The 14,314-nt window shown below is 48.6% G+C and overlaps 1 protein-coding gene across 1 annotated transcript; it reads right to left on the bottom strand.

Annotated features, from left to right (window-relative positions):
* Window positions 1–766: 766 nt before the first annotated feature.
* LOC128278886 (general odorant-binding protein 45-like) lies at window positions 767–1,630 on the bottom strand. The gene has a single exon (XM_053017613.1). The coding sequence runs from the start codon at window positions 1,628–1,630 to the stop codon at window positions 767–769; it is 864 nt and encodes a 287-aa protein (XP_052873573.1).
* Window positions 1,631–14,314: the final 12,684 nt, after the last annotated feature.

A 14,314-nucleotide genomic window follows, 5' to 3' on the forward strand; every position in this document is an offset into this window, starting at 1 on the left:
GTGCTGGACCCCTTTCGAGGCGCACGAGCTGCCAATTTCGCTCGCGACGCGAAGCCGGTTCTTGGGCCGGGCAGCAGCGTGGGCGAAGCGGGGCTCACCGCCGACCGACTTCGGTGTCAGAATAGAAGTCGATTGTCACTATCGATTGCCGCTGGTTTGCCGTTCATCAAATATCACACAGGAACCGTGGCAATCGAAGGCCCGTTCGCGGAACGATCGTGGATAAACGAAGGAAGGAAGAGGGCCGCAACGAGAAGCTGTACATCGATCGGGTCCAAACGAGGTAAGCACACGACGTCGGGCGGCGGGGCGAGGCCTGCACCGTTGGGGAGTCTCAATCAATTATGCTCTAAGCAAATAGACTTACCCCGGGGTTCACCTTTTCCACAATTATAGGTTCCGCGGTGCCCAACCAACCGCGATGCCCTTTGGCATTCGTCAGGAAGTGGACGTACATTTTCGTATGGACTATCAAATCACGAAAAATCTGTTGCCACAAAACAATTGCCAGCAACACATGATTCATGAGAACACATGATTCAACTTCTGTGTGGTGATGATTGAGAAGCTGACGAATTGTTGAATTTAATTTTTATTTTTATTGAACTTTTCCACACATGATGTGAAACTCCTAAGCTATTGACTTATGGCTAGTTTACCCGTAATTTACACAGTCGACAGTATATCACACTTATCAGGCACTATTCCTGGAAACATTATTCTGAACATTCTCAAGTAAATGAACAAATAGATCGCTTCATGAACGTTAAGTCTCGTAAGATTCTTGCACTTCGAACCTTGACACAATGTTGCGGACATTTTCAAAACACTTGTACAACAAATTGTAAGCCCTGCGGCATGGATCATCACTGGAAGTTGCGCTCTGGTTGCGCACGCAGCTGTAGGCATTCGCTTTGAATGTGGCTTCATCATAACCCTCGCCGTACTGAGCGTACACCAGGTCAATGTTGACCCCGTAGCGATCACTGTACAGCCCCGTCTGGAGACCAATGCACCGTACCATGCAGTGTACGCTCCGGTTCTCGTCCAGCTCGGCCACGGTAAGATCCACGAGGTCTTCCACGCCGATACACAACACATTCATGCACTGTCTTGCCAGCTCCAGCAGTCGTACACTGTCCATTGGTACGAAGTTTCGGGTCCGCTTTAGGTTCCCGTAGTTGTGATAGTAACACAGAAATGATCGATACGCCAGATCGCGCTGGTTGCGGTGATTGAAGGGAAACGATAGCACGGGAAGCTTCTTCAGACAGGCCTGTGTGCGGTTACGGTACAGTGTGTCACTAGCGTCAGGGGTGAAGTAGCGTTCGATAATATCCCGACGTAGCCCGGTGTAGTCACTCCAAAACCGACAGCTCACTCCGACGCAGCGTATGAGGGACTTGGTGTCGTCATCGTTACCTAGGATTCCACCGCTAATCGATTCCATCTTCCGGGGATGGATCAACAGCAACTCGGCACACTCTAGCACAGCTTCGTCGAACGATTGCTTGCGCAGACCGGTGCAGACCTGAACTGCGTACAGGAGCAGCAACATCGCGACAGTTTCGACGCAGACCATGGTTGCCGATGAGCAGATCGTTAGTGGCCGTTTCTCCGAATGTGTCATCACTAAACGTAAAGGGTCACACGATGGTGCTTTATAGCGTCTCTAGTACGGCCTGGTCTGGTCAATGGCACGTTCGTGATCCACTATTTTCGGGAAAGTTTAATTCAAACGTGAGAAGGCTATAAACGTCACGTACATTGCCTCCGTTACCTAGCGGTGTTACAGCACCGTGTGTCGGAACTTTCCCGACCTGGATATAGTTTGCATTTACACTGCTAATACTACCCACCGCCTTCTGTTTGGTTGTTGAGCTAGGTTATTGATAAACATCAACTGGTGGCAGTCCCAGTTAGTGGGATTGACTCATCATTCCACTGGTTATCTTTCGTTCCAATTGATTCGTAGTCCATAAATCGTAGGTTGTAGTTGTTGAAAGGCCCTTGCAGGCCCATGGTTCAATTTGAAGAAGGGTTCTCTCGAGGAACCGTAAGTTCCAGAATAGTGAATAATGGAAAAAACTTCATCAAAATGTGCTAATCCATTTACGCAACTTTTAGACAAGTTCCGACCTGGAACAAGGGATTACACAATGCAACTAAGCTAGAAAAAATCACTGTCACCTTCCCTTTCATCTGTGGAACCTAGTCCGAACCGAATCCCAATTAGTCTGGCAATTTCGGCAAACGGCCACGTCAAGCGCGGGCGACGAAATCCATTTCCAGTAAAATGCAAAACCAATTAACAACCCGCGGGCTGAGTGTGAGTCTGGTCCCCGTACGTCCCGGACGTCCCGGGTAGAGAAATGCACAACATACGCCGCCACAACAGTGATTGGCAGGTTTGACCAATAGCACCACCCGATAATAACGGGTGGTGGGGCCCGGTCCGGTCCAGGAAGCGAAAGGATTTCCGTGCGCAGCGGATGAGTCCCCGAACGTTGCGCTATAATTTGACATGTTTTTGCAGCAGCGGGTACATTCAAGTGTCAGTAAGTCAATACACTGCGCGCAACCCCTTCGCTCCGGCTTCGGCCCGCTAATCTCTGTCACGCAGTTCCAGCGCAGCGCAGCACTCGCCTCCGTGTCTGGTGAGGGCGTAAAAATAACATTTGCCCGCAGCAGCAGAAGCGGCAGCAGCAGCGCTCCTGACGTACTTATCGCAAATACTGTGCCCCACCCGCCCACCTACTACTGAGGTAACGGGGGTGTCGGTCGGGTTCGGACGGTTCTCGTTAGACAGTTTGACGCTGAACGTTCTCTATCGGTCTGACATCGACATCGTGTCAGATTAGCACACACATTATACCGCAAGCCACCCCGGTGCCGCCGCTGCCCCGGTGCCGCTCTTGGCACACCTTCGCCTCGATGCAAATGATAGGCCTAGGCCCCGCGGCACGGGGGGCACGCTGCGCTGCGTGGAGTGGCCTTTGCCGCCGCCACACACTACCCTCTCGACACTACGAGTGTGTGTTTGTGATACTTTCTCGCCGCTTCGCGCACACACACAGGGGGCCACGGGCAAACCGGTTCCGCAACAGCTGTGCTCGTCTCTCTGCGGCTCGGCGAGGCCAGGCGAGCGCAGCGTGATCCGCGTCAGTTGCCTTCACTTTGAACTTGAGCCAGATGGCAGCACCGTACGGGCGTTCGGTTGACGCGCGCACAGCGCCCCCGGCAAAACGGGGTCGCTTAGTGTCCGAGACCACGCGTATCACTAGAGCCCTCGAGCCCTCTTCAGCGCCTTGTCAGCACCCTCGATTGCTCTTTGCCCTTTCGCGCTCTCTTCCCTGGCCTGGCCACCTGTAGCGCCAAGCAGTTCTGCGCCATCGGAAAGCAGACCCCTGACAGGAGGAGGTCTGCTTTCAAAACCCTTTCAAAAGTACTTCCACTAGGTGACCCCAATCTCTTACTTTCAGTACCACGGACCACGTCTCACCGGCCTGTTACACACACGCGCCGCCCCGGCACCTAATGACACGGCGCGCACAGATGATAATAATCACGAAACGTCACCTCAGAAGTGAGACGACAAGGGCGCCCTCCAGGACGCTCCCGGCCTGCTGCGGTCCCGGGTTCCAACCATTGGTTCCAGCTGCGCCAGCAGCTCACAATTTATCGGTTCGTTTGCAGTTCATCGTAGGCCATCCATCCGACCGCACCGCTGACCGGAGGCCGTCGGGCCGTACGCCCTCTTATCACCGGGCTCGGTAGGTCGAAAACTTCGTCATGGCTCGTTGGCCCCGCGCGAGCATTACAATTAGATGCAGCATAAATTAAGGCATCTTTAAAGATTATTACATGCACTCTGCTTGTCGCCCTTTTGGTCGAACCGACGGAGTTCCGGCGGCCAGGCTTTTCGAATCTCGGCATCACGGCAGCCGTCGTCGGCAGCCGCCTGTTAATGCCTTTTCGGGTATACAAATTGGGGTGACCAACAGGGGCGACACCGAACGACAACCTGTGGCAACCGTTGATGCAAAAGATGAAGCAACTTACGGCCAGGTCCAAGACATGTTTTCGTCCGCTCGACTCGGCTGGACAAAGTGCACCATCATCACCGCTTAACCGTGTGATATCCCGTGTCCACGCGGGCGCGCGAAAGGTCTAGGTATCTGCGATTCCCTATCCGGAACGCGTTAGCCCTACCTGGGGCCCGTGCCGAGAGAGGCCGCTCATGTGGCGACGGAAGAACAATTGAATTGCATGACCAAGATAATAAAGTAAACACGCTGTAATCGCTTCGCCATGTAACGCCGGTGGCTCTCCCCCGCCGTCTAATGAATAATTCAGTGTTGATGTTGGCCGCCCCCCCCGCGCCAAGACTTGCACGCCGCGAACCGGGCCGTTTCGAGATGCCTCTTGAGAAGCGCCTTCACAGTAGCCTCACGGACTCAAGATGGCCGTCGTGTGCCAGAGTTCCCAAGTGGGGCAGAACGGGGATGTCACGGTTTCTTCGTCACCTGTCGCGGCCGGCGATTGGTGGGCTCCGAAAATGTTTTGATAACGTAGAACCGTGTCTTTGATCGTGATGATTGCGTTGGTTCCCTTGTATTTGGTTCCGGTTCTTCCGCGAGGAAGCCCTAGTCCTGTCACCCGTGAGGTGCCGAGTGATGGGTGGTGAAAGTAACCGGAAGAACGGTAAAAACACAAACGCAACAACGGTTCTAAACGGAACAAAAGTCCGCTGCAGAACGGTACAAGAATCACGTTGAAGGCGAAGGAGCTTCAAGATTTGCATTTCCTGATCAGTAGTAGCTCAATAACTTCCCGTGACCCTTGCAAACTCAACCGCCACTAGCTACACTCTACGCTGCGTTTGCGTCCACATCTACTGCTGTGACTTAGGTATGACGGGAAACAGTTGTCTTTGATTATCGTGAGGTGGTGCATCTTGAATTCCTTCCAACTGGCCAAACTGTCAACAGAGAATATTATAGGATAATCCACCAAGTATTCGGATTTTAAACTATCGATTACTTGACTTCAACTTCAAAACGACAAACTTCATTCTGGAAATTGTAATCATTTTGTAAAAAACTTTGACGTTTAAGAAATGGAACGCTATACGTTTGCAGAAAATTGGGAAATATTGTTAACTATTTCTAAAGTCGTGAGTCTTCAACTAAAACTCTACAATGTTTGAAAAGCTCAGGTCATTTAAGTCCATTTCCGCCTCGACGGTTGTGTTAATACTTGGAAAGTCCACACTTCGTGCAAGAGAAGCCAATGAACTCACAACGAGTGACAGTTTGGTACTGATTTTGGTCTGGCGGCATCATCGGACCATTTTACTTCGAAAATCAAGAAGGAGCCATAACCGTCGATAGCGTATGCTACCGAGAAATGTTGGCTAATTGGTTCTTCGCCGAAATGGAATCTGAAAACTTGGATCTTCGGAATCCAAACACTACGTGGACCATCCTATATTTAAATTTTATGCGTGGTTTGCTGTGCGTCAAAAGAGACTGAATTTGTGGAGACCCAATTCTAGGTCCAACTTCCTCGTGATGTTTTTACATCACATTTTTGTGATGATTTCGACCCAAACTCGACCAGGATCGTTCCGTAATATTCTGGAGTATTGTGACTTCTGGATATTCGCTTTACTCAAGAAGCCACTCCGTGGATAGAAGCCGAAACGAAGAATGTGTATTCCTAAAGAGAACCTTTCGGAGCATTTCGAAAATAGAAACAAATGTAACCATAGAGACACATAGGGAAAGGCAATATTTTAAAGGCAATGACATAGATTCCCGATAAGCAAATTCTCGGTATTTCTTACCCACCGTAGTAAATCGATGGCCTTGATCGGAAGTTAATTTAAAGGCCAGTTAAACCGATCGCTCCTGTTTTGGTCAGCCACTCTCTCGCGCTCTGTTTGGAAACATCAAACTGCGAACGCAACCACATCGCGCTCCGCATCTATTTTAAACGCATCCTTTTCTCCAAAAGGCCACCAGAAGCAAATCACCTGATCGTCCTCCGGCGGCGGCCGCCGCCGCTGGGTCTTAAATCAGCCGCTAGCCAATGCGACTCCGCACGCTAAAAGCGGGCGTTTTACGCAATGCCATTACCATTTAAACGCTGACACGCGGAACGCTGGCCAAGAGCACATGTGCCAAGAGCACGACGTACCGCGCGCCACCAGGCACTCCCCTCCCTCCATGCCCTACAGAAGGTCTGCACATATTATTGCTCCCGCGATCGCTCTTCCTTAAATTAAACTTTGATCTCATTAGTTTCGCTTCCTGACAGCCGTAAAATATATTAGCTCATCACAAAACTTTCACCAACCGGCACGCGGTACGCGCGGCGCGGCTGCCCCTCCCGATGTCCCGGTTCGTGGCGCAATTTCGATTACATTCCCCGGAGTGCTGCAAACCGTCTAATGGTACCTCAAATATCACCTACCGCGGCCGAGCCCGAAACTCGCCGCCACCAACGCCACCAAGAAGAGTTGCTGTGCGCTGTGCACACGAATATAGTGAATATCCCGCGCTTGCTTCACTGCACCCCCCAACCCGACCCGGTCCTGGCACGTCCTAGCGTTCATCCGGCGGGCCGCGGACCGACCGACCTTTACCTGCCGTTGCGCCCGGCGTGCAGCTGCGCCAAAGGGCGACTAATGAAACCAAGTCTCAATTTTCTTGGCAATGAATTTGAAATTTTCACCCGTGCAGTGCGCATTTGCAACCTCCCAACCAACCAACCAACCAACCGAGAGAGAGCGAGGAGAGTACGCAAATGCACTTCCTGCACCGCGGCCGGGCGGACGGGCGGACGGGCGGGCGGGTGGTGGTTGATAGAATGAAATGCACTTAAATTTACACCCGCAACCCGCGATTGCATCGTAAAGTGAGTAGTTTACGCTAAATTAGACGCCGTTTTTTTTTTCGCTTACCCCTTTTTGCGCTCGCTGCATGCGCAATAAGAGATGCACACGCCTGCACCGCTGTTTGCGGGGGGCGGACGGCGAAGCGGGGATGATGTGGGTGGGCCAGGGCGGATTTTGGCTTCGTAAATAAAACTCACACACACACGGTTGTAGTGCATTTTCACCGAAAATCAAGTCACACATCAGAGGGGCAACGCAACAGTGTGCTCAAATGAAGTCAAACATTAAACACACACATACGAATCGGTTTAGGAAAAGTTTGAAAACGAAAACCTCAACACGCAATTCTTGATGGTTGAGTCTTCTGAAGTACTTGGCCTACTCTGTATAATTTAGTTGGAAATCAAGTGATAAAGCATTTTCGGAGCAACACAAATCTAAACTTGAGTGACTCGTTAACGAGTATCAGCCATGTTAAGTCTTACGTATTTTTCCAAAAACTCTAAAAGCTTCAGTTTGTTTGGTTGACTTTAAACCTAAGGACGTCTGTAAGTTCTGGCTGATTGCAGAAATAGAATGGAAAAAAGATATTAAATATCTAGGATTTTTTCGAAAGACAATTAAACATTCAAAGCTCACATTATCAACACCACAATCAAAATAGACAAATTGATTAAAAGTCTTTATCCATTCGTAAACAGGAGATCGAAGTTAGGTGAAGAAAACAAGCTACTACTTTACGTCTGGGGTTCCTGCGCACAGACTCATATAAAAAAATTTCAGATCAAGCAAAATAAAATTCTTAAAATGATCTTAAATCTTTCTTATTGGTACAGCACGGAGCTGTACAAGATAGGACCCAAGTACCAGCAATAAAGAAATTCTTAGAAAAACAAAACTACCACAATAAATGCGAACACAGCGACAATAGCTTAATAAATACACTGTCAACAAATAGGAGGCTAGTATTAAGCATAGATTAAGTACTATTATGTACAATCGTTTTTATTTTGTCGCGGGTTTTTCCACTTTTTCCCACACGATGAAACACAAACATAAACAGAACTATCAAACCGCAACGCCACAAATAATTTAAGTATAACGAGGAAAACAAACACTGTGAACCCGTTACCAATTATGTTAAACAATGAGCTAAACTCAAGTAAGGCTATTCAACAATAAAACCAACTACTACTACTGGAAAAGCTAACTTCCTAGAAAAGTTCTTAGAAGCAGGCAAAGACCGCTCGGCGGTTGTAGCCGGATTAAGTAAGTAAGTAAGTAGTAGTACTACTACTCTGACTGATTGCCAACTGCGTACTTAAGACTGCGTTCGAATTAGTTGCCGTCGGTTAAAGTCTGCTGTTGACAGATCAGCTAAACAAAATGCCGGAAATCCTTTTGCCTAGTCAATCGTACTTGGCGTCAATGTTCATGTCTGCTGGAGAACAACTATCGTTCCACGAAATATCGTTGCCATGGGTGAGTTCAAAGTAGGCGTAGTTTAGTTTAGACGTAGTAGTTAGAAGTTCAGGTTGAAAATTCGACCCGTTGATAGAGCAGTCAACCACGGGTTCGATTCCGCAAACCGGTGTGACAGATCTTCTCACACCGCCGGTATAAACACAATGTTACTGAAAGCAGCAGAGATTTAACATTGTCTCTGTTGCTGGCCAAGACCGCTCGGTAGCGGTTGTAGCCGTATTGGAAAACTTGCCAAACTGTGACCCCAAACCAAACAGTGATTTTACCGGAAATACCAGGAATATGTTGCTCAAAATAAAATGACTTTGATTCATATTTAAATGAGAGAAAACCTCGAGAACCCACACACAAACGTAGCTACCCAAAAGCGTCGAAGGTGGTGAAAGTGTTCGGCCCGTGGTTGACCCACTGGCAGCTGAAGCCAGCTGACTGTGTCAGCACCGGGAGAGAGAGAGAGATCGCCTCGTCCGAAGGGAAGCGTTCTGCGCAACGCGTGATCAAGCTTCAAGGTCAGGTCCCGCGGAAAACGCGCTCAACGCTTGACGTTCACCGTGGCCGCCCGCTACGCCCACGCTGCTGCTGGATGGATGTTTCTAATTTCATTTGCATATGAACCCGACCCCCGCCGCAGCAAGTCCTCGTCCCACGGTCTCCCCTCGTCGAGCTGGAAGACACCGGACCGTCATAATTCCGCAGCATACAGAAACCGGCTGGACCGGGGATGGAGGCCACCGCCAGGCGCCATCGGTTGGGCGACAGATGCATTCAGCGTTGGCCATTGGCCCACGCGCTACAGCTGCAGCCGGTAAGCTGACGGGGGAGCCGCTGCACTAGAGGTGCTAGGGGTGTCACTTTAATAGCCGTTCCGCCGTACGAATAGTTGTTGAGTTTTTTACCCCGCACAGTCCGTCCCGTTTCCGCGCACACGTGTCCGTGCGGTCCGCGGGTCCCTTCTCCAACGCCTATGCTCGGGGGGTCGCCCCTCACGATCGTACCCATCGGGGCGCGCGTCTCACACCGAAGCGCTCGCGGTTTCCGATTACCGGAACATATGCATACAAATTGTTATTCCAACCGGTCCGCGTGGCCGCAAAATGCGATTTCCATTTTCGTATTCGATTAAATTCACTTTCATTAATTACTAATCGTGTTCGAATGCATAAATTACCGTGCCCCGCTGTAATGTGGCTCCGATTATGCAACGCGCGAATGGTGGCGATGCTGGCGATACTATACATACTTCAGGCGATGAGCGACGAGATCGGACGTTCGTTCGAAGCCGTTCGTTTGAAGTGCTGTAATCTGTGAGCGATGCAGAGCGATTCGGTAGCAGGCGCGCACTTACTTGGGATGCTTCACGTCAACCATCAGTAATTTATGTGACAGTGTCATTCGCAATGGATCGCGATTGAGCCGTTAATCGCAGAGGTTCAATCAAAGCTTGAGTGAGTTCTCCTGCGAGACAGATGTTTGTGAAACGAAAGGGTTTCAAGTTTATGGACGAGAGCTATGGTAAAGTTACAAAATATGGACCGACGGACAACAGATCTTTGAAAATGTACAATGGCACTTTGGATGATTAGAGCTTAGAAAACCCAACACTGATTCAACAAACTTCTGAAGCCTTCCGAAGCCGATCGTCAAAAAAATAATAGCTTAACAAGGTTGTTGTAGCAGTTGCGGCTGTAAGTACTAACTATTCTGCTAGTTGTTTGGTGGCTTCCGGAATGACTTTGATGTCCTGAATCGGCTGAACTCCTGAATTATTATCTAAACAAATTCGAGGTTACTATGGCTATTCAAAGCATTTATGTCCTTTCATAAGTTACATACGAATGGGTTGTAACCGTTAGCAAGCAACAAGTTTCAGACATCTTCCAGGAGACAACTTCAGAAGAACCGAACTAAATTAGGAAATACGCAACTACGCCAAAAGACAATGTAATCACTGGTTCCAAAAATGTTTTGGTTTATATAAAAATGTCTTTTTAATTAAAGAATAAATTCTTTCCGAAAACTTCTAAAACCTTTTAAATTTTTACTGTGAACTGTGCGATAAAAAAAGATTATAGTGTAGTATCTTGGAGAAGTGCGGTGGATAGCCAAGCCCCCTAGCCAATTGGCTTAAAAATCATCCTTAGAACGGAGCAAACGGCAAGGACTAAAGGGCGATGGGGCAGAAAGTGGTTAGAGTGGCTCATGTTGCGCCCTGTCAGCATGGAACCGGGGGGGCTATTTTCCCCTGTTTAGGTTCCCCAGGATCGATGCGGCTTTCGTGCGGTGTAATGTACGCGCCCGAGCCTTCGCTGGCCGTTCCGTGTCGCAGGGCGGAACCGCCCTGTGCTTTGGTTGCACTGCTCAGCCATCCATTAGATCGTAATTGCGTCTAATTAATCATTTACCTTCGCATAAATTAGAGGCTCGTAATCTATACCCGGGTGCAGCGCGGCGGCCAGCAAAGTGGTCCGCAGGCTGGTGCAATCTTGCCGTGTTTGCCGAGAGTCGCCGAAATCCTGACATGAAATTTGAATTTATGCTACCTCACCATTCGCGCCGCCAGCATATGCCGTCGTGTGCCTTTGGCACGATCAGCAAAAGTGAGCCACAATTAAAAGCCCGTCGCAATTTTGCTGAATTGCTACGGTAAAACGGTGAGCTTTTACGTACCGATTGGAATCAGACTTAATAAGACTGCCGTTTGGTGCCTCCTGCACCGAAATCGAAAGGATCTATTTTCGAAACAACGAGAAAATGTTTCCAAAGTTACAATTTTCATCGGGATTTCAACGGAACGCACGATGTTAAAGGTATATTGAGTTTTTTTTACAATTTTGGTTTAAAAAAGCCTGATGCAATCAGATAACACTTCAATTTTAGGTTTGTGGACCACAAAACGTCATAGAGCGTCTGGTCTGGAAGTGGCTTGGCCGGTGACTGATAATTAGCGTTACTCATGATAGACTGCACGTAAATTCCAGAACTCGTACCGACCATCGCACGAAATCAAGATTGAATCTTTCGACCTGTCGCATGTTTGAAACGAATTAAGATTTACGGGACTTACCGTGCATATGGAAATTCCCGAGCTCAGTTTTGGGGCTGTTTACGCAGGCGCTGTGCTGTGTGTTACGGGGCTGTGCGATGAGTTCATGCGCTGTTTGCGACAGCTTTTTTCACACCAAGACAACGAAAAGTAAGGCAAATGTGCTTTGCTACAATTGAGCGAGGAAATTCCCAATAATAGCGAAACTGTCTTAGTCGAAGTTTGTTACACCATACGATACGAAACACATTTAAATATGAAATATCTATTGCAAGCGATGACAACTTGGACGACAAAACTTATACGAAACGAGCTTAAAGCTTTTTTGACTACTAATAAGTAATTTTTCCTCCAAAACACATTCGAACCACTTGTTCGAAATATGGTCTTTGAAATCGCGGCATGCAACAGGAGCAGAGCCGAGCTCGGCTCAAGTTTGTTGCTTCTTGCACAATGTTACCCATTGGGCCTCCGAACGGGGCCGTGGGCCTTTATCATCCCTAATAATCTTCCCTAATTAGGTAATTAAGTGGCTGGCTCCTTGAATTAAGTGTACCGTTCGGCCGGCTGGCCGGTGTGTCGGCGTCGGCGACTTTGGAGCCTTTTCTAAGCCTTCGCCGTCAGCGCACCTGGTCCTAAGCCCTCGAAGAAAAACATCATGCTCGGCGGTGCTGCCGTGTCCAGACGTCCGGAAGCCACGAAAGATTCGATGCGCTGTAATCTGTTTCACCCGGGCCGGCATGGCATTTATCGGCCACTCCGAGCCAGGAGAGGTGTTTGCACTGGTTCGTGGTCCACTTCTCGGCTCTCGGCTCTCTCGTAGGCTTCCCGAAGCGTTTCACTAATGGGATACGAAATGAGACGGAAAATATAGTTATAATAATTTAATCTGCTACTCGTGACCGTCGGGTAATAGTTTCGCTGCTGCGGCCATTCGCGTACGCGTATTTTTTCGTGCCCCATCATTTGGCGTGGATTGTTTGAGGCTCCTTTGCCCCGGTTTCTGTTGTGGAGTGGTCGTCTTTTAGTGGCCGAAGTAAACACGGTGCCGTTCCACTGATCCCTCCAGCACTTTCCACTGCTTGCAGTCGCGCTAGGTCAGGCCATGCCAGCATAAATCATCCATCAGAGTCGCCTTCGTTGCCTTGCCTCGTAGCAGCAAAAAGAAGAACACTCACCTCACACTCACCCAGGAACCAGGATGGCTATTTTCCGCCTCTATATCGGAAATGCACGAAACCCGCGTACCACTTCCTGTGCCACCCGCGCACGAGCGGAGCCGACACGAACGCAATCTCACGATTTCACGCTTCGCACTATTCTTAGAGCATTGGCCAATATCGCGCTGGCCGCGCCGGTGTACGTACAGCGTACTCTTCGGTCGGTTTGTATTTTTGGTGCACGTCCTTCGGTCCGCAGTCTCAAGCGACGGCTTTTAAAATAACCGAGCACCGAGCAGCATTTTGTGATCTTTTATTTTGCGCCAAACTGCCAAAACGGTGCACGACGACGACGACGACGACCCGCGGACGACGATGAGCGATGCTAATGAGTAGATTCCTAATGTGCCGAACGTTGGTAATGAAAATAAACTTCAATCAACGTAAGCCCCTGAACTTGACAGTGGCCGTACACCGAAAACCGACGCAGCGCGATCGGTGACGTGCTGGTGCCAATGCACTGCGAGAAAAAAATCCAAGACTGTCGTAGCTGGGATTCGCGACGAGTTACAGCATCCTAGTTTCGCTTTCAAACGGCGTTAAATAGACTCTGTAAGTATGGTAAACTACGCATATCTGCAGCACAACAAATGATATACTTTAAGTCGATCGGATTTGGTGAATTCTTCATGTCCCCTCACATTCGCAGTTTGGTTGAATAAATAAAACGGACCTTCCCCCAGGCGCACAGGGAACGTGGGACCGAAAAATGCGAATGACATAATACTGCACATTGCTGCCAACTAATACTTGGCATACACAGGACTCATGGACTCTAGTGTCTGTAACGAAAATGCGGTTTCACTATCGTCGCAGGTGACGCTGCTGCTGCCGTACCTCCGAACAAACTCGTCTATTTCTCATTCATTGGGCTTGTGGCTTCGTTGTATTAGTTTTTGCATATGTCCGAAGAAGAACTGCCAAAACGGTGTGCGGCATAGGTGAAAGCATTCTGCAACCAAAAGGGTGTAGCGGTGGGAAAGGATTGCACCCTTGCCGCCTTTGACATCTTTATGGTTAAAGAGATAAACAGATGGCAAATAGTGCCGGATGGCGAATTGCCCGTAATTGAAGATTGCATTGCAAAGTACTGGGCTGTTCAACAAGTTTTGTGGTCCGATAACAAAAACATAATTTTATAGTCAGAAATACACTTTATTATTCAGTGTAGTCTCCGTACAATATCAATACACTTGTTGTCACGAGATTCCAATTTATGAATTCCATCTCTGAAGTGGAAGGGTTTCAAAATACGCTTCTACAGCTGTTGACCTCATCGTTTGATGAAAAACTCTTTCCAAGCATGATTTGGTTTTGGTCTGGAAATAGACGGAAGTCGCAAAGGGCTAACAAATTCGAACTTTGATTCATAGACTTTTGCAATTGCCAAAATGCTCTTGTGGCCTGGTGTATTGCCCTGATGAAAAATAAATTTTGTCTTCTGCAATTCGGGTCTTTTTTCACGAATTTTTTTCCTGTAGCTGGTCTTGAAGGTTACAATTATATTGAGAATATATTGTTTTACCAGTTTACAAGTAATCCGCTAACAAAATTCTATTCGCATCCCAAAAACTGATGTTGATCACTTGATCTCCGAGACACGAACTCGTTTCGGAGTCGAAGAACCAGGTTCACACCACTCTTTAGCCTCTTGTTGGTGATAGA

This window comes from Anopheles cruzii, chromosome 2 (genome assembly GCF_943734635.1).
Source record: "Anopheles cruzii chromosome 2, idAnoCruzAS_RS32_06, whole genome shotgun sequence".
Taxonomy (NCBI): Eukaryota; Metazoa; Arthropoda; class Insecta; order Diptera; family Culicidae; genus Anopheles; species Anopheles cruzii.

Coding starts and splice junctions, on each gene's coding strand:
- LOC128278886 (XM_053017613.1), bottom strand. CDS start 1,630: ATGACACATTCGGAGAAACGGCCACTAACGATCTGCTCATCGGCAACC.